At 44.7% G+C, this 26,006-nt stretch overlaps 1 protein-coding gene and 2 long non-coding RNA genes across 3 annotated transcripts in view; 2 read left to right on the top strand and 1 right to left on the bottom strand.

Annotated features, from left to right (window-relative positions):
* The window catches only part of FAM135B (family with sequence similarity 135 member B), an 86,432-nt gene extending 78,678 nt beyond the window's left edge, over nucleotides 1-7,754 (bottom strand). Inside the window, exon 1 of the mRNA XM_081918650.1 lies at nucleotides 7,656-7,754. Within this exon, the coding sequence (XP_081774776.1) occupies nucleotides 7,656-7,732 (77 nt within the window). The 5' untranslated portion in view covers nucleotides 7,733-7,754. The remainder of the gene's footprint in view (nucleotides 1-7,655) is intronic.
* LOC309374220 lies at nucleotides 2,900-4,249 on the top strand. The gene is made up of 4 exons (XR_014170411.1): nucleotides 2,900-3,216; nucleotides 3,554-3,615; nucleotides 3,852-3,975; nucleotides 4,226-4,249. It is a non-coding gene; the product is annotated as an uncharacterized lncRNA (long non-coding RNA).
* On the top strand, nucleotides 4,525-17,321 carry LOC309374217. The gene is made up of 4 exons (XR_014170406.1): nucleotides 4,525-4,609; nucleotides 7,640-7,762; nucleotides 13,801-13,874; nucleotides 15,890-17,321. It is a non-coding gene; the product is annotated as an uncharacterized lncRNA (long non-coding RNA).
* Nucleotides 17,322-26,006: the final 8,685 nt, after the last annotated feature.

Here is a 26,006-nt window from a genome sequence, read left to right as displayed (position 1 = left end):
ACATGAACAGGCCCTCTTTAAAGTGCCTTTCATGCTCACCTCAGGAGCTGGTGCCCTTCTTGGCACAACACAGTAGCGAGACTTGCCTTTTATTTGCTCCTGCATTGGCATTTTTACAGTAACCTGCCCTTTGCTCCCCCTTTGGGATGCTGGACAAAGAGAGGAGAGGTGGATTTGTGTTTTTTGAAATAAATAAATAAAATATATTCGGAGACTGAATGGAAACGTAATAGGAAAGGGAGCAAGCAACATTCAATTCCAGCCCAGCAGGGATGTAAAACAAAGAAGAAAGGGCATTGTCACCAGGGAACGGACAAGAGCCAGACATGAATGCCTTGGTCGCAGGGGATGGGTTGAGCAGGAAGACAGGCTCCTTTTGTTTTCTCCAAACAAAGCTTCCCTGTGTTCCCAAATATCTCCAGGGCCAGCCCTAATAATAGGCAAACGGAGGTGGCTGCCTCAGGCGGCAGATGCAGAGGGGTGGAAATCCCAAAAGGAGAGTGCCATAGCACTGAGGTCTCATTGGTCTCTGGGCTCCTTTGGGAAGAAGGGCTGGGTAGGAATTTAATAAATCTGGTTGGTCACTGTGAGATAGCCTCTCCTCCTTACAGAGAGGAGGAGTTGTGAGCAGGATCCGTTTCCTGCTTTGGCAGGGGGCGTTCCAGCCCCTGCCCAGCTGACCTGGCTGCTGTGTCACACCCCTAGGTAGCCAACCAATCAGGTGGAAGCTTGGGCACGGGGTTTTGCTGCTCAAACGTGGCTGTGGCAGCACTTCCCTTTCATTCCACTGCTGGCTTTCATCGGATAACTCACTCACTCACCCACCCTCCCTTTAGTTCATTGCTTGGTTCTTGACATTGCTATGGACTTGTGGTTGGCTGCCTTGGTTGTCCAAGGCGCCTGGTAGGAATTTTTATCCAACTGGCAAATTGGCACCGGCCACTTGGTTTTCCGCCTACCTCATAGCAAATCGTCACAAGTTTTGGGTATTGGCGGTTAGGCACTGGAATATGTTTGTGTATTGGAGGACAGGGTGTGGCCATCGCCTACCCCTCCACTTTATGGGTATTCCGTTAAAGGAATCCGGAGGTCATGGATCCTGTCTGATGCCCTTGCTGGTGGCTAGGGCCATGGCACGACCCCTGGTGACATCAGGGGGAGCTTTCAGTTGTATTTGCATCAACAGGCTCCTTCCACTGGTGGTTAACCCTTGTTAGACTCACCCCTCCCTGAGGGGGTGGAGTCACGCTCTGTTGTTTTATCCAATACCTAAGCCAATACTTCTCAGATGCTGTAATCAATAAAGTTGTGGCCTTTTTTTAGCCCATTAACCTAATATACTGTGTCCATGTGTCTTTCTTATCCCCAAGCGGGTGGAAAGTCCTTGAATCACAACAGGATGCTGAACTAAATGTGTCTTTGGCCTGATCCAGTAGCGCTCTCGTTACATTCTCATGATGTGGAGCTGTATGAACTGACCTGGACCCTGAGATCATCATCTGATGCCCTTCTATGTGTGTTCTTTCCACGAGAGGCCCAGAAGGCAGCAACGTGAGGAAAGGCCTTTTCTGCAAGGGCACCCTGTCACTGGAATGCTCTCCTTGAGGAGGCTCTGCTGCAGCTTTCATTACCTATCTTTTGGTGCCAGGCAAAAAAACCTTCTCTATAACTAAGCCTTGAACTGATTAAATAGTCTACGGCCTTTTAAATGTGTTTGCAGAAGGGGGGGTTATTGGTTCATTTTTGTTTGAGCGTATATTTTGTCTTCTCAGTTTGTGTTTTTATGTTGTGGACCACCCTGTGATCTTTGGATGAAGAGCAGTACAGTGGTACCTCAGGTTACATATGCTTCAGGTTACATACGCTTCAGGTTACAGGCTCTGCTAACCCAGAAATAGTGCTTCAGGTTAAGAACTTTGCTTCAGGATGAGAACAGAAACTGTGCTCTGGCGGCGCGGCGGCAGCAGGAGGCCCCATTACCTAAAGTGTTGCTTCAGGTTAAGAACAGTTTCAGGTTAAGAATGGAGCTCCGGAACGAATTAAGTACTTAACCTGAGGTACCACTGTATATATATTTAATAAATAACAATAAATAACTCTCAAAGGAGTTAGAAGCTCTGAGCAAAAGACTCAGTTAGTTTTGGGGAATATAGGAAATTCTGTTCTCAACATAAGAATTCAGCAATATTGGTGAGATCTAGAGCTCAGTTATGTTGCTGTTGTTGTTGTTTAGTCATTTAGTCATGTCCGACTCTTTGTGACCCCATGGACCAGAGCATGCCAGGCACTCCTGTCTTCCACTGCCTCCCGCAGTTTGGTCAAAATAATGTTGGTAGCTTTGAGAACACTTTCCAACGATCTCGTCCTCTGTCGTCCACTTCTCCTTGTGCCCTCCATCTTTCCCAACACCAGGGTCTTTTCCAGGGAGTCTTCCCTTCTCATGAGGTGGCCAATGTCTTGGAGCCTCAGCTTGAGGATTTGTCCTTCCAGTGAGCACTCAGGGCTGATTTCCTTCAGAATGGAGAGGTTTGATCTTCTTGCAGTCCATGGGACTCTCAGGAGTCTCCTCCAGCACCAGAATTCAAAAGCATCAATTCTTCGGAAATCAGCCTTTATATTTCTTTTTAAAAGCCCAATTGTTATTTGAAATCTCCTTAAGGCGATTGTTGGAATTCACCCAAGTTTACCTGTTGTTCTGACCAGAATGCTGGCAATTGTGCAATCCAAGGCTATTTTTCTCCCTTCCACGCAAGCAGAGTAAATACTTCAAAAGTACATTTAGTGCCGACAAGAAATGCCAGACTGACAGCCGAGGAGACTGACGACGTCTGTTGCACCATGTGATAGATGCCTTCCAACATTCCTTTGCCAATGTGACTCAGTTGTGATTTACAGAAAGCCTTTCTGTGACTGATGAAGGGAGTTGTCCCTATGTGAGGTTTGCTTCAAGAACTCTGCTCCTATTCCAAACTGCACAGCAAACTTCAGTGGATGCTCCTTGCGCTAGGGTGCCCAAATATGGGTTCTAAATTAGTCCTTGTGATGCACGGAATAGGGATGTGGGGGAGAATTTGATTCATTTTGCTTTTAAAAATGAGCTTACCTAATTCACAATTCCTGAAACAACAAGCAAACTGAAAAACAAGGCATCTTTCAAAATTGGCATGTGTCTGGATTTTGCAATGCAGTTCCCCAGCTAAAAATGCATATACTAAGGTACAATTTGCATGTATCAGTGAAAATTTGACAGAAAATTATTTTATTAGGGAAATTGTTTTGCAAAAAAAATGTGTACGATAGGCAAAATTGTGTATAAGAATGTGCATGCTAGGAGAAATTTGCTGAGAAATTCTCATGAGAACTTTCTTTATTAATAGCCAACTAATGTGGAGAACTCAGCTTAAGATTGGGAAAATGAGGAAATGAGAGAAACCACAACTGAATCTAAACACAGCAGCTTCCTATTGCAATGAATTCCAACACCCTGCTTTATATCAATGCTCAGATGTGGGAAATGCACTTCCAAAAATCAATATATCTTTTTCAAAAGTAGCATAAACTGAAAACAAGACGAGGAGAGATGCTATAAAGGAGAAATCTGATGGAATAAAACAGGTGAGTATCATATAATGTGGCAAGCAGCGTTGTTGAGACTGTCTCCAGGGACTCCAGTTCTCCCAAGTTGCCAGATTATGGTACCATTTAGCAATTATTATATAATTGTTCCTCTGGAGGGAAGAGCAGAGGATTCCTTGCATTCACTGAGAGCTGGTAACAGTTGGATTCTGCTGCAGAGTTCTCATATCACCCCAGCACTGTAAAGCAGCAAACGGGAATCTGTCCCCCTCCAGATGTTGTTGGAATCTAACCCCCATCATCCCTAAGTGCAGATGTTAAGACAACATCATTCCCCATTCCACCCTGTAGTCATCACATGGAGCACCGCTTCCATTCCACTGCAATTCCACCCCGAAAGTAAGTTTTTTATCTCCCTGTCTGCTGCGGTGAAATTAAATTACGTAAATTACACTATCATTATGTTATCCCACCCCATTGATTTACAGGCAAATGAAACACACCACAAATGGGGGGGGGGTGGAAATTGTCAATTACATATATTTTTCAGACTGAAAGTATCAACAGTAATTATTATTCATAACTGCTCCATTGATTGCCGTTCCAGACATCATTTTTTGCTCCCATTTTATTTCTCTGGCATTCCTAGTCCCAGCCACCATGACCAATGGTGGCCAGTGGAGTGTAGACACACTGGAGTGGCCAGTGTGGTGTAGTGGTTAAGAGTGGTAGTCTCGTAATCTGGGGAATCGGGTTCGATTCCCCTCTCCTCCACATGCAGCTGCTGGGTGACCTTGGGCCAGTCACACTTCTTTGAAGTCTCTCAGCCCCGCTCACCTCACAGAGTGTTTGTTGTGGGGGAGGAAGGGAAAGGAGAATGTTAGCCGCTTTGACACTCCTTAAAGGGAGTGAAAGGCGGGATATCAAATCCAAACTCTTCTTCTTCTTCAATGGTGAGGGGTGATGGCAGGAGTTGACCAAGAGTATCTGGAGGACCACAGCTTCTCTATCCATCCTCTACAGTGTAGATTCTGTAAGCTTTCTTTTGCAATGTTGACATTATTAGTGCTAGATGCATGATCTCTGCTATCTCAAATTGTGTGTTTTTTTCTTAATCCTGCTCAGTTGCTATTCTTGGCTGTGGAGGGGGTGGCGCTATGCTTGGCTTGGCGGCTCACCATGAGTTGTACACCATTTCATAGCATCTCCTTTTGGGGTAAAGAAACCATGCATCGTATCATGCAGATATTTTTTGGTGACTGGTAAAATGCTCAGAGCATGAGAATCTCAAGAGTATACATTTCCTGTCCCCAACGTTATTACTATTGTTCTTGTTGCCTGACAGCAACTATCTCCCGCTATGGTTACATTTCCAATTCTATTAGAAGCCAACATCCTGCTTGTTTGTGGACATCATCATAAAATACATTATGCACAGAGAGATGATTATGCTACAGTATAACACACGATTCATTTTTGCAAGCTTTTGCTATCAGAGGTGGGGGGGGGAATGCAATTGTGCTGCCAAGGAATAAAGACATACATCTTGCCCGCAGATTAATGGCTATATATTGAACACCAAAATTGGATGTAGACTGATGAAAGGATTGACTTGCATTTAATCACCTAGTGCCTTAGCAGCGAGCTCTTTTAGTAATTAAAGTGCTCTGTTTCCCCCTCTTAAGTGTTACACATTTCAACTCCAGAACAAAAAGCCATTAAAAAAGACATCTCCCCCCCCCAAAAAAAAACCCTACAGTGTCAAGGATCTTTTTGAATTTTTTTACTAGTAGGATCTTTTTCTCCCTTACTTCAGCATTTCTTCCATATTTGAGCCAAACAGGAACCTTCAAATCCACTTTAAGTGATATACGGAGGAAAGCCATAACCATCTTGCCTTGCATTCAGAATGTCCAAGACCCAATCCTGCTTTGCTTTAAATTTACAAGATCCTCTTTAGGGTTCAGGAGATCCTGGACTGGGACACCGGAATGCCTCTATAGACAACCAAAACAACCTTTCTCAATCTGTTGCTTTCTAGTTGTTTTGGTCTACAATTCCTATTGTCCAGGGCTCTCTCTCTGGCTGATGGCAGATGTAGTCTGAAAGATCTGGAGAGCATGAGTTGACTAGATCAAGGATGGAGAGCCTCAGGCTTGTGGGCCAAATTTAAACCTCTTTACCTGGCCTGCTGGACTCTTCTCATGCCACAACCTCTCTCCCCATACAATGCCCCTCACTGGTCCTGCTTCAGAAACACCTGGAGTATTTTTGCCTGGTTATAATCCATCCCTGAACTCTGACAATGACACTCACTAGCCTGGATGAAGGATAGAGAAGGTGTGAATCTGTGTAGAAACTATCCTACCATGCAAAGGTACAATTTGGATTAGTTGTTCCACCTGCCACTGAAAGGAAGGTGTCACTCAAGCTGGAAAAGTTCCCCCAGGCCTGGGCTTGACAGACCAATGATCTAACATGATATAACACAGCTTTCTTGGTTCGTAAATGCAATGGCAATTCTCTCAGGCCTTTGTGTGTTTTTTTCATTCTATAGATAGTTTATTTGGTCACTCTCCTAGGGTTCTGGAGGACCCAATTCTGGTCCTGCTTGTGCTCTTCTAATGGGCATCTTATCAGCCACTATGAGATGGGCCATTCATTCAGCCAGCTTATCTTATGTATATTATTATGCTCTGAAGTACAATATTCAAAACAAATTTAAATCAGTTCTATGATTCTATGATTGCTGGAACCTCCCACTCTTTCTCTCAGTTGCCTCTGCTTTACATTTTCCTCCCCTCCATACTCTGCTATCTCTTTTTATGTTTACAAATATACACACCAAATTTGTCAATTATTTTGAGTGGCATAAGAATAAGTTGGAGGGAATGAAGACCTGGCATAAGCAGGCAAATCAATTAATTGATCTCTGCTGAATCTGGATAATTCAGTTTCCAAGTTTATTAAAGAATGTCAGAAACTTTAAACTAATTTTGGTAGAGACTCAGCTGTCTCCGCTGATTAAATCATAGGTGATGGGGGTGAATTTCAATGAGGAGAAGAAACCTTCAAATGTGCATTTCTTTCAAAAATTGCATTATATATGCTTGACCTTTAGGTCTCAGTATATTTCCCCATACACAAACACACACACACACACACACACACAAATACTTACTTACTTTCAAAAAGACAATATATTTTGAACATGCCACTCCAAATTTTCCAGTGTCTGCTTTTGACTGTTGTAAACACTGATTGAGTATGCAAATTATTTCATGCATTCCCCCCCCCCCGAATGTCCTCCAAACAGGACAGGGTCATAAACAAGGGGTGATTCCTATTTCAGCCTTTGAAATATGGTATTGCAGTAATTGCATAAGGCTGCAATGCTATATATACTCTAGGGATAAGCTTAAAGCTGTCAATTTTAGTTTTTTCAGTTTCTCATTTTTTTCCAGCCTTAAAGTCAGTTCTCCACATTTCCACCTCAGTTTGTGATTATATTTCATTTAACAAATCCTCATGAAGAAGCATTTCCCTAATATATACATATCTATTTGCATGCAATTCTTTATGATAAGCACATTTTTGCTAAACAATTTCCTCTTATATAATGCCTTTTGTGTGTTAGTTTCACTATTATATGCATTTAAACGCATGCTTTACCCCAGTATATGCATTTGTACTGTATACAGTTACTTTAGCACCACAAAATTCAGACAAGTCTCCTAGGAAGAGGATTCCACAGGTGATGTCCCACCATCTGGTGCCTTCCAGATGTTCTAGACTACAATTCCCATCATCAGCCAGGGTGGTCAATGGTCAGAGATGATGGGCGTTGTAGTCCAAAATATCTGGAGGACAACAGGCTGGCAAAGGATGATCTAATTCAACTTTTCCCATGGTCAGCCAGAAGTCCACAACTCAGGCATGAGCATGATCCCCATGGCTTGTTTCTCTGAAGCAACTTGTAAGAAGAGGGACTTTCCCTCATAACGTGGACATCTGATTCACTTCAAAGCACCTGCGACTTTCTTATGCACGGATACATTTACAGAAATCTATTGACTCACCCTCTCTGGAAGAGATCCACATTATGGAATTTGTGCAGCTCCACAGAAAAGTCGACAGTTCCCTGGACCTCCGACATGATGTTTTCAGGTCATCACCTAAAGAGCAGGTGAGAAAGGGAGAAGTTGGTTGAGCAGATGGGAAAAGATGGAGATGCACAGCAGAAGTTTATCAAAAGCCAATAATAATAATAATATATTTTTATTTATATCCCGCCCTCCCCAGCCGAAGCCGGGCTCAGGGCAGCTAGCAACAATAAAATAATACAACATTCTAAAATCATTTCATTATAAAATTAATTCAAATCAAATTAATGGCAACCATTGGGCTAGAGTTCTATAAAGATTGCCAAAGGAGGGAGTCAGGCTGTGCCCTGGCCAAAGGCCTGGTGGAACAGCTCTGTCTTGCAGGCCCTGCGGAAAGATGTCAAGTCCCGCAGAGTCCTAGTCTCTTGTGACAGAGCATTCCACCAGATCGTAGCTACAGCCGAAAAAGCCCTGGCTCTGGTTGAGGCCAGCCTAACCTCCCTGTGGCCTGGGACCTCCAAGATGTTTTTCTTTGAAGACCGTAAGGTCCTCCATGGGACATACCAGGAGAGGCGGTCCCATAGGTACGAGGGTCCTAGACCGTATAGGGCTTTAAAGGTTAAAACCAGCACCTTAAAAATGGGCCTTACAGTAAGGAAACACCTGCTGAAGATGGATCAGATCACCTGTACAAGCAAAATTGAATGTGTCCCCTTCACACATTGTGCAGCTTTGCATTTCATGTATTTAAAGGTGAGCATGGGGTGAGCAAATGGAAAACTCACCAGCCTTGTGCAGAGGTTCAGCTGAGTGGTAATCTGATCAACCCAAGCTGTAATCAAACATGGCGAATCTGCGACTCACCTGGTGTGGCTTTGTGGCCCCCAGTGGGTCTGACCTATGCCTGAAGACCCATGCTTTAAAACGTCAATAGAATTGTAGAGGCGGAAGGGACCCCAAGAGTATCTAGTCCAACCCTCTGCCATGCAAGAACCACAGCTCAAGAATCCCTGACCTTTGTTTGAAAGTCTCTAATGATAAGTACTGGGGACGCGGGTGGCGCTGTGGGTTAAACCACAGAGCCTAGGGCTTGCCGATCAGAAGGTTGGCGGTTCGATTCCCCTCAATGGGATGAGCTCCCGTTGCTCAGTCCCAGCTCCTGGCAACCTAGCAGTTCGAAAGCACGTCAAAGTGCAAGTAGATAAATAGGTACCGCTCCAGTGGGAAGGTAAAAGGCGTTTCCGTGTGCTGCTCTGGTTTGCCAGAAGCGGCTTAGTCATGCTGGCCACATGACCAGGAAGCTGTACGCCAGCTCCCTCGGCCAATAAAGCGAGATGAGTGCCGCAACCCCAGAGTCGGCCACGACTGGACCTAATGGTCAGGGGTCCCTTTACCCTTACCTAATGATAAGTATTAAACTCCTAAAAACCACACCAAACGGGATAGATACATGATAGATGCCCTGTGTGTGTGGTTTGGCCCAGTCACCAAGCATTAGTGAGATCAAATGATGGTATGTGCAAGCCTTGCAAATCCCACCGACACATGACAAGAACTAGAGAACAAAATGAGAAACACACAGTATCGTTTGCATTAAGAACACCACCATACATTACAAGCGACAAAGAGCAAACCTGTTTACTGACCTGACTGCTGATCAATCTTCCCAGTGTTATTCTTCAGCAAAAAAATATAACCCAGCCTCACTATTTTGGTTACACTTGCCTGCTTCTGTTACCAAATCCTTTCCCAAATAATCATCATCATCAGGGGCGATGCCGCAGCAAAACAAAGCACCCCATGGAACGAGACCATGGCTCAAAAACAGGAGAGCGAGAGAAAGAATTTGCTGTCTTGCTTAGAAAATATGCAAGGCTTCATAATATATTTGTCAGGCACTGTGTTGCATTAGGTTTCCAGCTATGAAGCTGGGATTTGTTTGCCGGTGGAAAAAATAATAATAGAACCTTTAGAAAGAAAGAAGAAAAGCCGTCCCCCTCTCCGTTCTGCTTATGAAATATTGTCCCACAGAACGGAATATTTCTCACTCTTTCTCCCTCGCTCTCCCGCTAGCACAAAAATCAATGAAGTCAGATTCGGAGAGGACCAAAATAATGATATGCTGCTTCAGAAATAAAGGGCAACTGTGAGTCATGAGCAAAGACATGCTCGCTTACAATAAAGTGTTTGAAAAAGTGAGCGGAGCAGAGAGATAAGGCATGTTATTTATTTATTTCGTACACACACACACACAGTTCTCAAGCATGGACTTCCACAGCCCAGCAGCTTGGACTCTTCCCTTTCTGGAAGTTATTTGTGGCTCATAGGTAAAGGGACCCCTGACAATTAAGTCCAGTCACAAATGACTCTGGGGTTGCGGCGCTCATCTTGCTTTGAAAGCCGAGGGAGCCGGAGTTTGTTTGCTTCCGCAGACAGTTTTCCCGGGTCATGTGGCCAGCATTACTAAGCCGCTTTGGGCGAAACCAGCGCAGCGCACGGAAATGCTGTTTACCTTCCCGCCAGAGCAGTACCTATTTATCTACTTGCACCGCATGCTTTTGAACTGCTAGGTTCGCAGGATCTGGGACAGAGCAACGGGAGCTCACCCTGTCACAGGGATTCGAACCGCCAACCTTTCAATCAGCAAGCCCAAGCGGCACAGAGGTTTAACTCACAGCACCACCCACGTCCCTTGTGGCTCATAGCTGCTGATAAATCCAAAGTAGAATATCCACGGTCAATGGCAATATACCATCAGATTTTAAATATTGGAGGGAATTGGCTGCTGCTTTTTTGCACTGCTCCAGCATTTCTCCAATGAAAACAGGGATGTCATATATAATAATAATAATAATAATAATAATAATAATAATAATAATAACAACAACAACAACAACAACAACAACAACAACAACAACAACACCCCACAAATCTGACTGGGTTGCTCCAGTCACTCTGGGCAGCTTCCGGCATATATAAAAACATAATAAAACATTAAACATTAAAAAAGCTTCCCTATACAGGGCTTCCTTCAGATGTCTTCTAAAGGTTGCATAGTTAGTTACCTCCTTGGCTCAGGGGGTCACATGACTCCATACCCTCCAACATTTCTCTGATGAAAATAGGGACACCCTAAGGGGTGCGGGTGACACTGTGGTCTAAACCGCTGAGCCCTGGGCTTGCTGATCAAAAGGTTGGCAGTTTGAATCCCCACAATGAGGTGCGCTCCTGTTGCTGGGTCCCAGCTCCTGCCAACCTAGCAGTTTGAAAGCACGTCTAAAAGTGCAAGTAGATAAATAGGTAATGCTCTGGTGGGAAGGTAAATTGTGTTTCCGTGTGCTGCTCTGGTGTTGGTGCTCCATTGCGCCAGAAGCAGCTTAGTCATGCTGGCCACATGACCCAGAAAACTGTCCACGGAGCGGACAAACACCGGCTCCCTTGGCCTGTAAAGCAAGATGAGCACCAACTGGACTTAAGGAAAAGCAAGACATTCCAGGATCAATTCAGAAACTGGGGCAGCTTCTATAAATCCAGGACTGTCACTGGGAAACGGGGACACCTGGAGGGTCTGATATCTGCATCCAATGAAGTCACTGTATTCTGCATAATGGTCAAGCTGGTCCAGACCTGCAGCTCCATGGCAAAGGAAAGTTGGAGCATGAAAGTGTACAATAAATCCAATAAACAACCTTTATATGTTGCCTTTTGCAAGCTAACTGGCTGCTGATTTGGGTCTCACTCTGCCAAGACCAGAATCCAATTTTCATTGAAAGAAACGCAAAGCCACAGCTGGATGTAAGCAATTTACCACTTTCATTGCTCATAAGATGCTGTGGAACCTGGCTGATCCCTGTGCCGGTGGCTTATTTTTAGCCCAAGCAATCACCGGGGTTAGCAAACATTTATTTCACCCTATTGTTGAGCTGCTCATTTTCTGTTCTCCATCGGAAGAAGGCAAGGCCTGCATGACATGAGTAATTTCTTTAACTCCCAGCTATGATTAATGTTTCCCCAGGTTCCAGAATACTGCAAGGCTTGCCACAGCTGAGAGATCTTGAATAGGGAGATCAAAAATGCTAAGGGCTTTAGACAATTCCTTTTCCCCCAGTTTGGGCACTGTTGGGGGTATGGATGGTGAATTGACACCAAAGAGATCCTAGGTTCTTGTGGATAGTGGCAGAGTTCCTGACCAGACAAAACCATACTGTGCTTCTGTCATGACACCGAGCTGGGAGGGGTAGCTAATGCCACAGAAGACAGAATCAGAATTCAAAATTACCTTAACCTAACAAAATGAATTTCAACAGGGACAAATGTAAGGATTTATACTTAAGCAGGAAGAACCAGATGCACAAATATAGGATGGGGGGCACCTGGCTTACTAGTAGTACATGTGAAAAGGATCTAGGGATCTTGGTGGACCACAAGCTTTACATGAGTCAACAGTGTGATGAAGCGGCAAAAGAAGCTAATGCTGTTCTAGGCTGCATCAACTGAAGTATAGTGTCCAGATCAAAGGAAGCAATGATACCACTCTATTCTGCCTTGGTGAGATTACATCTGGAATAGAATCATAGAATCATAGAGTTGGAAGAGACCAGAAGGGCCATCGAGTCCAACCCCCTGCCAAGCAGGAAACACCATCAGAGCACTCCTGACATATGGTTGTCAAGCCTCTGCTTAAAGACCTCCAAAGAAGGAGACTCCACCACACTCCTTGGCAGCAAATTCCACTGTCGAACAGCTCTTACTGTCAGGAAGTTCTTCCTAATGTTTAGGTGGAATCTTCTTTCTTGTAGTTTGGAACCATTGCTCCGTGTCCGCTTCTCTGGAGCAGCAGAAAACAACCTTTCTCCCTCCTCTATGTGACATCCTTTTATATATTTGAACATGGCTATCATATCACCCCTTAACCTCCTCTTCTCCAGGCTAAACATGCCCAGCTCCCTTAGCAGTTCCTCATAAGGCATCGTTTCCAGTTCTGGGATCCTTAGCCGTTCCTCATAAGGCATCATTTTCCAGTTCGTTTCCAGAATACTGTGTCCAGTTCTGGGAACCTCAGTTTAAGAAGGATATTGACAAGCTGGAATGTGTGCAGAGGAGGGCAACCAAGATGATCAAGGGACTGGAAACTAAGCCTTATGAGGAACAGTTGAAGGAGCTGGGTTTGTTTAGCCTGGAAAAGAGGAGACTGAGAGGAGATATGATAGCTATCTTAAGGGCTGTCACATGGAAGAGGGAATATACTTGTTTTCTCCTGCTCTGGAGGGTAGAACTGGAACCAATGGCTCTAAGATTCTATATCAACACAAGAGGGAACTCCTTGTAAGATCCTTCTCTGATATTGCTGAAGGTGATCTATTCAGTACAGTAACACTTTAGTAATACTAAAGAGGATGCAGCCCACACTCTTATGTAGTTTTTAGTACATTTATATACAGTGATACCTCGGGTTAAGTACTTAATTTGTCTGGAGGTCTGTTCTTAACCTGAAACTGTTCTTAACCTGAAGCACCACTTTAGCTAATGGGGCCTCCTGCTGCCGCCGCGCCGCCAGAACATGATTTCTGTTCTCATCCTGAAGCAAAGTTCTTAACCTGAAGCACTATTTCTGGGTTAGCGGAGTCTGTAACCTGAAGCATATGTAACCTGAGGCACCACTGTACCACCTTTTATTTCAAGGTGGTGTACATGGTTCTACCCCTCCCCATTTCAGCCTCACAGCAAACCTGTGAGGTAGGCTAGGCTGACAGATGGCAACTGGCGCATGGTCACCCAATGAGCTTCAAGGCTGAGTGGGGATTTGAACCCTGGTCTCCAAGGTCATGATGGTCCAATGCTCCAACCGTTACGCCATGTGTGGGTAGGAACTGTCTTGTTTTGATTATCTGCAAGTTGCTCTGGCAGCCTTTATGGCTGAAGATTGAGGTACAAATGCTCTAAATCACAAACAACCAAACAAGAACAGAGCAGGAAGAGCAAACAATCAATTGCACATTGTAAATTTCCGGGGGGATATTTACAGAGGCCTTTTACAGGTGACATAGGAAGCAGAGACAGCATTCTTATATACACTTTATTCTAATATATGCATTTCTTGGTATGCATTATTTGTCTGCAGAACTGCGTCGCAAAATTCATTTCAAAGGATGGCTGCGTTCCTGTTCTCATACCATTTTGGAAATTGCAAACCAGGTAGGTGAGCCTTTATGGGCAAAATAAAATCGACTTCTCCCCCATCTCTGGAGCTGGTAATAATAGCTGCACTCCCAACAGCAGTCAACCTCCCTTTCCCCTTCGTTAAATTTTGCAGTTTCCCGTGCTTCACCAAGACAGGTAGCAAAACATTATTTCGGCATGTTTCATTTTATCTGCTGTGCCATCTGTTTGTGGGGGGGAGGAGTTAGGAATAGTTTCAGGTAAAAACACACTGGGGACTTGGCTATGGAGAAAATGAAATTGTGTTAGCTGGAACAGGTCCCAGGCTCTAGAGCTGGGATGTGCTGTGGTTAAATGCACCAGGGTCTCTTTTCATTTCCATAGTGCAATGATTAAGAGGAATAGGGCAGGTGAGTTCTCATGTGCTCTCTAAGGCTTTATTCTCATGGCATCTCCCTAACTGTAAATTTCCACATTATATTTGAGCTCTCACACAAGGTAAACACCACATCCGAAACTATAGTGGAACATAATGCATATTAAGCACTCATTTCTGTATTATTTGCAAAGAGCTGTTTTCTGGAAGCAAATAACATGGAAATGAGTACTAAACTTGTGCTATAAAGGTAAAAGGTAGAAGACAATTAAGGCCAATCAAAGGCGACTATGGGGTTGCGGCGCACATCTCGCTTCAGACCGAGGGAGCTGACGTTTGTCCGAAACAGCTTTCCGGGTCATGTGGCCATCAGGACTAGACCACTTTTGGCACAATAGAACACCGTGACGGAAATCAGAGCACACGGAAATGGTGTTTACCTTCCCGCCACAGTGGTACCTATTTATCTACTTGCATTGGTGTGCTTTCTACTTGCTAGGTTGGCAGGAGCTGGGACAGAGCAATGGGAGCTCACTCCATCACGGGGATTCAAACCACCAACCTTCTGATCAGCAAGCCCAAGAGCCTCAGTGGTTTAGACCACAGGGCCACCTGTGCTATAGAGCTGGAAGGCACCCCATAGTAATCTAGTTGAACCTCCTGCAATGCAGCGACCACAGCTAAAGAATCTCTGGCATATGGATTTTAAACCTTTGTTTAAAATTCTCCAATGAAGTTCCAGAAGTTGCTTTGACATCACACGAAAGCTCAAATATAATGTGGAATTTAATAGTTGGGGGAAAGTCATGAAAACAGACTAAACTAAAGTCAAACTTATGGAATATGCAGAAATGGCAAAACTCACGGGAAGACTCAGAGACAATGACAATAGAGGACTTTAAAAAAGACTGGGAACCGTACGTGCTGTATTTACAGAAATACTGGAAAGAAATGGACTTACTAGCTGGGTTCGAGTAAATACATACAACTAAGAAGACAAGTGTAAAGGTTAAGAGATAACAATATGGAAATTAATGAAATGTAAGATGTAATTTGAAGAAAATCTGGTTTAAGAATGATATGAATATAAGAGCATTTGATTAAAAGACGAAAAGTAAGATAGAAAAATTAAGCAGAAGTAGCAAATTGTTAGGGATGCAGGTGCCGCTGTGGGTTAAACCACAGAGCCTAGAGCTTGCTGATCAGAAGGCTGGCAGTTTGAATCCCCGTGACAGGGTGAGCTCCCGTTGCTCAGTTGCTGCTCCTGCCAACCTAGCAGTTCGAAAGCACATCAAAGTGCAAGTAGATAAATAGGTACCGCTCTGGTGGGAAGGTAAACAGTGTTTCCGTGTGCTGCTCTGGTTCGCCAGAAGCGGCTTAGTCATGCTGGCCACATGACCCGGAAGCTGTACGCTGGCTCCCTCGGCCAATAAAGTGAGATGAGCGCTGCAACCCCAGAGTCGGTCATGACTGGACCTAATGGTCAGGGGTCTCTTTACCTTTACCTAGCAAATTGTTAAAGAACCTGAAGGGGAAGTTGAGGGAAGTCACAGGGTGGTGGTGGGGAGTTTTGTTTTGTTTTTTAAAAAATATGATAAATGTGTTGAAGATTAAATTGTAAAATCAAATAAAAATTATATAAAGAAAACAGACTAAACTTCTCCTTGAATGCTAGGTGTTTTGGAGCTCTAACCAGAAGTGTGGACTCACAAATAGACAGAAACTCTCTGTGACATAACAAAGGGACAGGAAGGGAAGGAGAAGTGAACCCAAGTCATTTAGCAAAGCAGGGGAGGCTCAAAACTTGAAAGTGAATTGACCGCTACAAACAGCAGCACATTCCAACCTCCCAGCTGTAAGCACAAATGAAATGTTTCCCATGTAAGCAATCAATGTGCTTCGTGCGCCACATCGGTAGACTGAAACAAACACGGACACCAGCAACCCTGGGAGGGAGGGATTTCCACAAGAATATCTATTTGCAGCAAAGCACAAAACCCATCACAAGGAACAGCATCTCTCTTGTGGTGCCAGAAGTGACTTGAGCTTCCTGAGATAACAGCATTTTCTTATACATGGGCAAGTCAGATGCCCCCTGCATTGGACTAGATGAACCTTGGGTCCCTTCTACGATTCTATGAAAATATAAAGAATGGCATTAGAATTTGTTTCTAATGCACTTTTTGAAAGAAGTGCCAGCATCAAGGGTTGGCAACATTAAGCACCTGCTGAAGACTGCATCCCACTGGAGGGCCCAGGACTAATTTCTGTGGAGCCTCCTTACTCTCCTGATCCTCTCCTCTGAGAGCCAGTGTGGTGTAGTGGGTAAGAGCGGTGGACTTGTAATCTGGTGAACCGGGTTTGCTTCCCCGCTCCTCCACATGCAGCTGCTGGGTGACCTTGTGCTAGTCACACTTCTCTGAAGTCTCTCAGCCCCACTCACCTTGCAAAGTGTTTATTGTGGGGGAGGAAGGGAAAGGAGAATGTTAGCTGCTTTGAGACACCTTTGGGTAGTGATAAAGCAGGGTATCAAATCCAAACTCTTCTTCTCTTCCTTGTGACCTCTACCTGTGCAACCATCCTCTGCAGGTGAGCAGCCAGGCAGAGGAGTAAGGAGAAAGAGAAGGAACATGATCTGCACACCCTGTCTCTCTATGGACATAAGAAGAACCCTTCTGGATCTAGGAGACGTCCCAATTAGTCCAAAATACTGTTCTCAGAGTGCTCAGTCAGATGCCTCTGGGATTCCTAGTGAATAGCATATAGTTGCATCAAAGTAGAATTCTCAGCACCTAAATATAGAAGCCTGTTGCCTCCGGCAGTAAAACAGAGGTATCATGGCTAGTAGCTGCTCATTTCGCTCAACATCTGAGCTCCGATTTCAGTGGGGCACTGCCTGCAGAACATTTGGGAACCTGAGAGAAGGGGCACATTTGGTCAGATCTCCTTCTCTGAATGTGCCTCCCCCCCCTCTGTAATGTGAGAGATCTGGAGAATCCTGTGGTCCCTGGAATAACTCCCCAGGCAATATAGGACCACAGCCTTAGGCTTGCACTATCAGAGGTAATGCATAAATTGAAATGCAACCATCTTTCAGAATTCCCACTTCTCCATATGTTGCAATGCACTTCTCCAGCCGAATATTGTATACAAAAAATGCATATCCCAGAGATTAAAAATGTGTATGTTACTGAAAATAGCATATTAGAAGAAATCACTTTGCAAAAGATTTTGGGCATATTAGGCAAATTGAATAAGACATTAGGAGAAATCCACACTAGAATGCTGGTGAATTTTCTTTTAGAAAATCGCAAAATAAAAAAATTCACAAATGGGTGCGTAAATGTGGAGAATATAACTTTGGACTGGACAAATGAGAGATTGAGAGAAACAGATATTGACAGGTTCAGCCATCCTCACACAGGACATCATAATTCAGAGGAAGATACAAGAGTATGGAGGACACATCAAGGAAGAAAACTGCTTTCAGCCTCTCATGCCTCATGTCTGACCATCTTGTAGAATATTCACAATAAACACACGAGACGTAACCGGCTGTGTTCTTAGATAAATAAGGTATACTATTCATTGTATCCAATTGTAAATTTCAACAGAAGTAACTCATAAAGTTAAACAAACGAACAAAGCAGAAGACCCAGTTGATCAGATCATTCTCTAGTCAGTTCATGCACAAGGTCAATCCATGTAATGGTGTCTATTCCACCTGTCTGTTCATAAAGTCCAAACAATCCACATGAAAAGTTGTAACAGTTCCACAAAATCCTTTCACAGAGTCTAGACAAGGATTTCATGTGGATTGTTTGGACTTATTGAGGATGCTTTATGTGACCATAGGTTTGTTTGTTGTTCTCATCTTGTAGAATAGGCATGGGGAACCTGTGGCCCTTCAGCTGTTTCCCATCAGTTCCAGCCAGTATAACCAATAATCTGGAATACTGGGAGTCTGTCTGGAGGGTCTGCCAGTTGTGAACTGCCCTGTGGTCTTCAGAAGAAGGGTGGTCTACAAATTTAATAAGCAACAACAACAATGAATGCAACAGATAGATACATTTTCCCAATACACCACAGGGTGGGTCCAGATAAGCAGCAGAATGTGTGCTTGCATGCATAGGGTCAACCCACAACATCTCTGTTGTAATAGGATCTCAAGGAACAGGTCTGAGCATGGACAAAGTTGTTGCTTGCCAATAGCAGTTAGTGTCCTAGGGCAAAGTCACTTTCCACATACCAGAGTTACTGCATCTTACCTGAATGAAGCTGGGGGGGGGGCACAGTGGCTGCGGTGATGAAGCGGGGAACAGCAAAGTCAAGCTATATCAGCACTGGTTTTGGGCAGGTGGCTTTGCCACACCACAGTGGCCGCTGGAGCAGAGAACTCAGCATTGGGCTAGGCAGACCAGTGGGCTGATTTGGGTGGCGCTGTGGTCTAAATCACTGAGCCTCTTGGGCTTGCTGATCGGAAGGTCGGCAGTTCAAATCTGTGCAACAGGGTGAGCTGCCATTGCTCTGTCCAAGCTCCTGAAAACCTAGCAGTTCGAAAGCACGCCAATGCAAGTAGATAAATAGGGACCACTGCGGTGGGAAGGTAAACGGCATTTCCATGCACTCTGGTTTCCATCACAGTGTGCCATTGCGCCAGAAGCAGTTTATCCATGCTGGCTACATGACCCAGAAAGCTGTCTGTAGACAAATGCCGGCTACCTCAGCCTGAAGCGAGGTGAGCACCGCCACCCCATAGCCGCCTTTGACTGGACTTAACTGTCCAGGGATCATTTGCCTTTACCTTACCTTCAGTTTCCAGTACCTTCTCGGAAGAAAAGCGGCAGCAATAGATTTGGATCACTGCCGTTTGCTCTGAGTCACTGGGAAAAGCTCTACGCGAAACTCTGTAGATGCTTACAGCTTAGCATTTATGAAGCAATTTGCAGTGTTCAAACATGTATGCAGCCTCGAGATGCTTGGAGGAGAGGTGGGACCCAAATAACAAATGAATATTTATAGGAGAGAGCTGCAAGCAAGCATACCCGGCAACATTTGAAGAAGATTTTACGATCTCCAACTGTGAATATCGAGGGTGGTCCAGCAACACTTCCTCGTGTGTATGCTAGCTCCCTTGCATAGAAGAGGGACAATCGCACAGCCTAAGCATTGAAAGGATCAAGTTGCACACGGCCGATGGCAATAAAACACTCATGGAAGCAGTAAAGCTCAATCAAGCATTGTTTACTTGAAAGGCAATATCATTCTTCATGTTAGAAGACTTTTTACAACTTTAAGGTAAAGGTAAAGGGACCCCTCACAGTTAAGTTCGGTCACGAACGACTCTGGGGTTGCGGCGCTCACCTCGCCTTACAGGCTGAGGGTGCCAGCATTAGTCCGCTTCCGCAGACAGTTTTTTCCGGGTCATGTGGCCATCATGACTAAGCCGCTTCTGGCGAAGCCAGAGCAGCGCGCAGAAACACTGTTTACCTTCCTGCCGGAGCTGTATCTATTTATCTACTTGCATTGCGTGCTTTTGAACTTCTAGGTAGGCAGGAGCTGGGACCGAACAACAGGAGCTCACCCCGTCACGGAGATTCAAACCGCCAACCGATCAGCAAGTCCAAGCAGCACAGTGGTTTAAACCACAGCACCACCCACATCCCCTTTTACAACTTTTATAACTTTACTACCACACGAATAGTAAGGCACACTTCCATTCTACATGCTGCCTGCACTCAACTCAAAGGTCTCTCCCCTGCAGGAATCGCACAAGTCCACAGATATGTGCTCCTCAGCTATTTATTGCTGATGTAGACTAAACAATCTTGCACTTAGATGCTTCAAGGATCTTCTCATGGTTTCTGGAAACGAATGGATCTTTCTCACTTATCCTAACATCATTTACTATAAGAGCTTGCAGAGGAGGAAGAAATGGAAACTTGTGCATCCTTAGCTTTCTTTAAAGGAAAAAAAGCACTTGCTATTTATGAAAAGGAGGATGGGAAAAACTAGGGGCGAGGATGTAGCATGGATGAATGCAAAAAATAAATTAATAGAGGGAGCCATTGAATAGCATAGAGTCTTAGACCCACACATCAAATTCGTATGGCTGTAATCCTGTAGGCTCTTTGAAGCTGGATAATGGGAGCCGTTTTGACAGATTCTGCCTTTCAGATCTGACAGCTGCTTTGGCATGTTTGCATATGCCTTCTTTCAATACCACACAGTGCTCAAAACAAGCACCAAGGGTATCTCTTTTGTGGCATTTCCTCAGCCAGGATGGAGCAGACGTCCTTTCTGGAGCAGAACCTCAGATTGCTGAAATGGAGTTATGGGTTGGTCACATCTGCAATGTACATTTTGAGCACAATTTCAAGCGCATGGTGTGTCCCCTGGGAATTGTAGTTCACCCCTCTCACAGGACTACAGTTCACAGCACCATCGTGTCGTGTGCTTTCAATGGGTGCTGCTTTAAGTGGATAGCATGGATGTGCCCACAGAAGATCTCAAGAGAGAAAGACCATCATGAACCCTACTGCCCTTCTTGGGTTTAAAGATCTGCAGATGAGTGCCTCTTGGTAGTTCCTTCACCCTCAGAAGTGCAGAGAATAGTTGAAGGCAAGCTGTTCTTTCTTCTGTTGTGGAACCCAATGTTGTTTACATGGGATTCCCAAGCAGTCTCCCCTCCAGAAACTAACCAGACCCAGATTTCTTAACTTCAGCAAGATGGTGGCCTCAAGTGCTTCCTACAGATCATACACAGGAACTAAGTTAGCCCAGCCAGTGAGCAAGAGTTCTGCCAGAGGGAACTCATGGCTCTCCATACGTCTGTTAATCCTAGGAACTAAGACACTCTATGTTGAGAGTTTCTGAAGGACAGCAGTAAAAGTGTTGGTCAGTGGCTGGCCAGTGCCACATGTCCTTCCAGACAGCTTTTGCTGCCTTTCGATGTTGCAAAATCTAAAATGTGATGCTCACAGGGTTGTGCCTAACATCTTCATCAAACAATTTTCCCAGTATGCACATCTTAACTGGTATTCCATTTTGTGGGACCCCACCTCTGTAACTGACTTTATACTGTTCTATTCCACATGGAGTGGTTTTACGAGTTCTGCAACTGCATAATTCATAGAATCATAGAACGGTAGAGTTGGAGGGGATCCTAAGGGTCATCTAGTCCAAATGCCTGGAATGCAGGAATCTCATTTGAAGCATCCATGACAGATGGTGATCCAACCTGTTTACAACCTCCAATGAAAGAGAGCCCACAACCTCCCAAGGAAGTCCATTCCCTGTAGAACATCACTTAATGTCACAAAGTTCTTCCTGATGTTTAGTCAGAATCTCCCTCCCTCCCTCCCCCCTCTCGTAACTTGTAGCTATTAGCTTGAGTCCTACCCTCCAGAACTGGAGAAAACAAGCTTGCCCCATCTTCCACATGATAGCCCTTGTGATATTTGAAGATGGCTATCATATCTCCTTGCAGTCTCTTCTCCAGGCTACACTGTTCCTCATAAGGCTTTGTTTTCAGACCTTTGATCACCTTAGTCCTTTGCACACACTCCAGCTTGCCAATATCTTTCTGAAATTGTGGCCCCCAGAACTGGACACAGGACTGTGACAATTGTTGTATCTTTTTTTATATAATATTATGTTCTGTTGCTGTATCCCAGCCCTTGGACCTTATGGCAAAGAGCCAGTAAAAAAGAAGAAGCCAACAACAACTTAGAAGCAAACAAGTAAATACATGCTGGCCCCAATCCACTCTGAGCTTGTTAACACCAGTGCTCTGAAAGCTGCTGCCATTCTGTAGTATAATCCTAGTATAATGTCTTCCTTGTGACTCAGTCCTCTCACCACCCCTCCCCCAGGACTTTATTTTATTTTATTCTGATCATTTTATTCTTCCAACCAAACTCCCAAGGTCAGCTTCACATTGCGAAGCATCTTAACATTTCAGGGTGCATCGCTTTCTCTCCGAACGTTTCATCCTGCCTACCTCGATCTGTGCAAACGGCACGTGAGATAAAAGGGCAGATAGAATGAAGCACACATTATGCAAAACACACGTGCGCACACTTGTCTCCCAGTACCTCGGATGACCTCTAGCCCGTGGTAATTAACAGAATTAATGTCTGCTGCAGGAATATAAAACACGCGAAGCGGCAAAGGGCTGGAACAAAGCCCAGCAGAAGGCTTATACAAAGAGGATGTTCTGATCCTTGCAGTCAACAATTCTCCTCTGACGTGTATGTATGTATAAAAAAGGGATTGTGGGTGGGTGGGGAAAGCTGCCATAGCTTCAGTGTTTGAGCTGTTTTTGGCTTCCCTCTGGAGCCCAATTATGGGGGGGGGGGGGAGTAAATATTTAAGCCACAAGTCGGGAACCTCAGGCCAAATTTCAACCCTCCAAGCTTTCCATCTGGCTCTCATGACTGTACCAGGTCACACACCCTTTGCTGGCCCTGCTCTGCACCCTCCTGGATTGTTTTCATCTGATTGGAATGTGTCATTGAATTCTGTCAAGGCCTCTTGCTAGTCTAGATGAAAGAAAAGGGCTGTGTGAGTGTGTAGAAACTCTGCAGAGATATTATTTGCATGCCCAGTTTTGCTTCCAGCCTTGCCCATCTCTGGCCCCTGGAAAGCTGCCTAGATCAGAATGTGGCCTTCAGGCTGCTAAATGTTCCTCACCCTTGACCTATGCTATGCATATGGGAATTTCCATCATATAAAGCTCATCTGAGTGCTCCTTACCTCCTGCAAAAAGACATGGTAGCTAATTTCTCTGCAATTTGGCAGGCTTAATCAACTCTGAAGGGGCTCCTGTGCCAGTAAGTTTCACCCACTTTGGCCAAAAGGGGGAAAGTTATAAACGTTTTTAGACTCCCCGTTATAGTGAACACCAGGGGGGAGGCTGCTGAGTGAAGGAGAAGGGGAAGTGAGCAGGTGCCTGCAAAACTTCAGGCCCACACCCCTGACCTGGATTGATTATGGCAACAGTCTTAGATTGATAAAGATCAGGGCCATTGCCATCCTAAGAGAACAAGCGAGACATTCATGGTGAACTCTGGCACCTCTTTTCTAGAAAAATAGCACTGATAAAGATCCAAGCTGTGGTAATTCCCCCACCTGGAATGATTATGGCAATGACCTCAGATTTACAAAGCTTTGAGCTCTAGTAGCCCCCCAGTCAGGATTGGTTATGGAAATGACTTCAGAGCTATAAAGCTTGAAGCTGTAGTGACTCATCGTTGAGGGTTGGTTATTACAAAGGCCTTGGATTTGTAAAGCTTTGAGCCGTTGTAAACCACCAAGCTGGAGATTTATAAACTTTCAGGGTGTAGTAACTCCCCAGTGCCCGAATTGGTGGTGGTGCTGGCCTCAAATGTGGCTCACCGTGAGGGAAATTCTCAGACATTCTAACTGTTTCAGAAATTCTCAGCAGTGCTAAAATACATGCCTAAAAAAAGAAGATAAACTATCTGGGGGAAGAATGAGAAACCTGTCAAATGCGTTTAAACAGCATCAACATTTACAATTTTAAATGCTCGAGTTGTTGGCATGATGTAGAAACTGGAATATGGCTACAAATGGAAAAACTCCAAGTCTATGGCTTGAAGCTTAAAGTGCAATTACCAGAGAGGAGGCCCCAGAGAACATGGTAGGACTTGCTGGTATGGCCAGGCTGCCCAGATCACTCTATACTAAGGCTGAACTAAACCACAGATGGGGAATCCGTGGCTTCCCAGACTCCAATTCTCATCAGCCCCAGCCAGCAAGGCCAATAGTCAAGGATGAAGGCAACTGGAATCCAACAACTGCAGGGCCACAAATTCCATATCCCTGAACTTAACATTGGAAGTTTTTAAGCAGAAGTTGGAGGGCCACCTATCAGGGATATTGGAATTTCCTTACACTTCCAATCAGCTGATAGCTCCTCCGTATGCCCTGTTCCAAGAGACATTCAGAGCAGGGGGACACATCCATCCATCCATCCATCCATCCATCCATCCAAGGGCTGTGCACTGGATTTGGCTGAAGCCCACATCCAAACAGAGTCAGTGGGATCTGGGCTTGGGCTGTGATGGTTCAAAACAGACCCAGGTTGCCTCAGGTCAGTGTTGGCTGTCCAGAGTAATCTGGAATTGGTAGGTGTCAGTGCAGCAAGGCTGCAGGGAAGACACTTCTTGTTGCTGGAGACTTCTTAATTTCCTTTTCTATACCAGCACAACTGATCTCCATATCTACTCCATCAAAGGGGGCAGTGAAACACACGGAGAGAAGTCCACTTCAGATACTAACAATTATCCATTCCAGGGTTTTAGAGCTTGTTTATCACATCCAAGTGGGTGTGTTGGACAATGAATGCACAGACAGTAAAGGAAGGCACTTCTGAAGCAGCACCCAGCAGGATTGAACCCTCCTGCTCTCAGACTCAGCAGCTCCTTCCCCCACACTACTGTATGTTTAATCAGGGTTTTAACTACCACCCCAATCGATTCAGAGAGACCCAAGTCTGATGTTCTTTGGGTCGGCGAGGGTTGGGGACAATCTGGGCCTCCAGTTGGTGGCATAGGGAAAGTGTGTACAGCTCTAACACAGACAGACAAAATTTTATTTTTGAGTTGGAGGGAAGAAGCATGGTGGAATATTGAAGAGGGGGTGCAAATCTTGTAACCTTCTAAAAGAGCAGCTAAGGGGGCAACCTCAAAGACAGGGGCAGCCCTCTATTCAAGCACTGGAGTGGGTTCCTTTGAAGGTGCTTAGATCTGACTTTTACACAATCTAAAGCGCACTTTGAGCAGTGTCAGAATAAAAGATGCTTCCAGTTTTAATTCAGGGTAAAGCTGGTCTGACCATTGCTAGAATTTAGCAGGCAGGCTTCAAGATCCTACCAATCCCACTGGAAAGGGAATATAAATTTGCATCCAAAGCTTTAATTGCCTGAGATGCCGCATTTTTCCCTTCATTTAAGAATGACTCATGCAAGAACCATTTTCTCAGCATAATCAATTTTGGCACAGTATTTCATTTTATTCTGAACCGGGAGCGAATGTGTGTTTTTCTAAAAAAAATATATGAAACATGCGCCAATGAGATCCTGTTATGCAGAATGTTACTGAAGGCTACGGGCCATTTCTGAAGAGAGCAGAAACAGAGACACAAAACAGTTGTGCTGTTGGTATGAGACCACTTTATAAGAATAAATCAGTCGGTCTAAGTACAGCTTGGCTTGCTTTTCACATGCATTTTCACCCACTGTAAAAAAACAGCCTCCAATCAGTATTTATTGGGGGGGGGGAGTGCCAGAAATTGGTGAAAAACTTCCCCAGAGACCCAGGGCTAGTTCTAGGAAGACATTACAGGTGGATAGATTTTGATGGAAGATTAAGAGAAATTCCCAGTTAGGGGTGGTGAGCTCTCTCTCTTTGCCATTCTTCAAGCAGAGGCTGGGCAGCCATCCGTTGGGAATACTTGAGCTATGAGTGTCCTGCATCAAGCAGGGAGTTTGGCTACATGGTCTACAAGGCCTCTTCCAACATCATTACTCAATTATTATATAGGGGCAGCAACTGATGAAGTATTGGAGATGGAGCCACAACACCACCTACTCTGTTGGTGGCCACTCTCCTGCACTCCTTCCCTGCCTTAGAACTCAGCAAGCATGAGGATGGTGATAAAAGTAGAGGGTGGTGACAAAAGTTGAGTTAGTTGGCTCCGCCTATCATGTGCTCTGGCGCCACCCACTGTTAGCCTCCCTGCACTCCACCCTATCAGTACAAATGGGC

Source organism: Podarcis melisellensis (genome assembly GCF_964234715.1).
Source record: "Podarcis melisellensis genome assembly, chromosome: 7".
Classification (NCBI taxonomy): Eukaryota; Metazoa; Chordata; class Lepidosauria; order Squamata; family Lacertidae; genus Podarcis; species Podarcis melisellensis.
The sequence above is the reverse complement of the archived record's forward strand: the minus strand, read 5'-3'. Positions and strand labels throughout refer to the sequence as shown.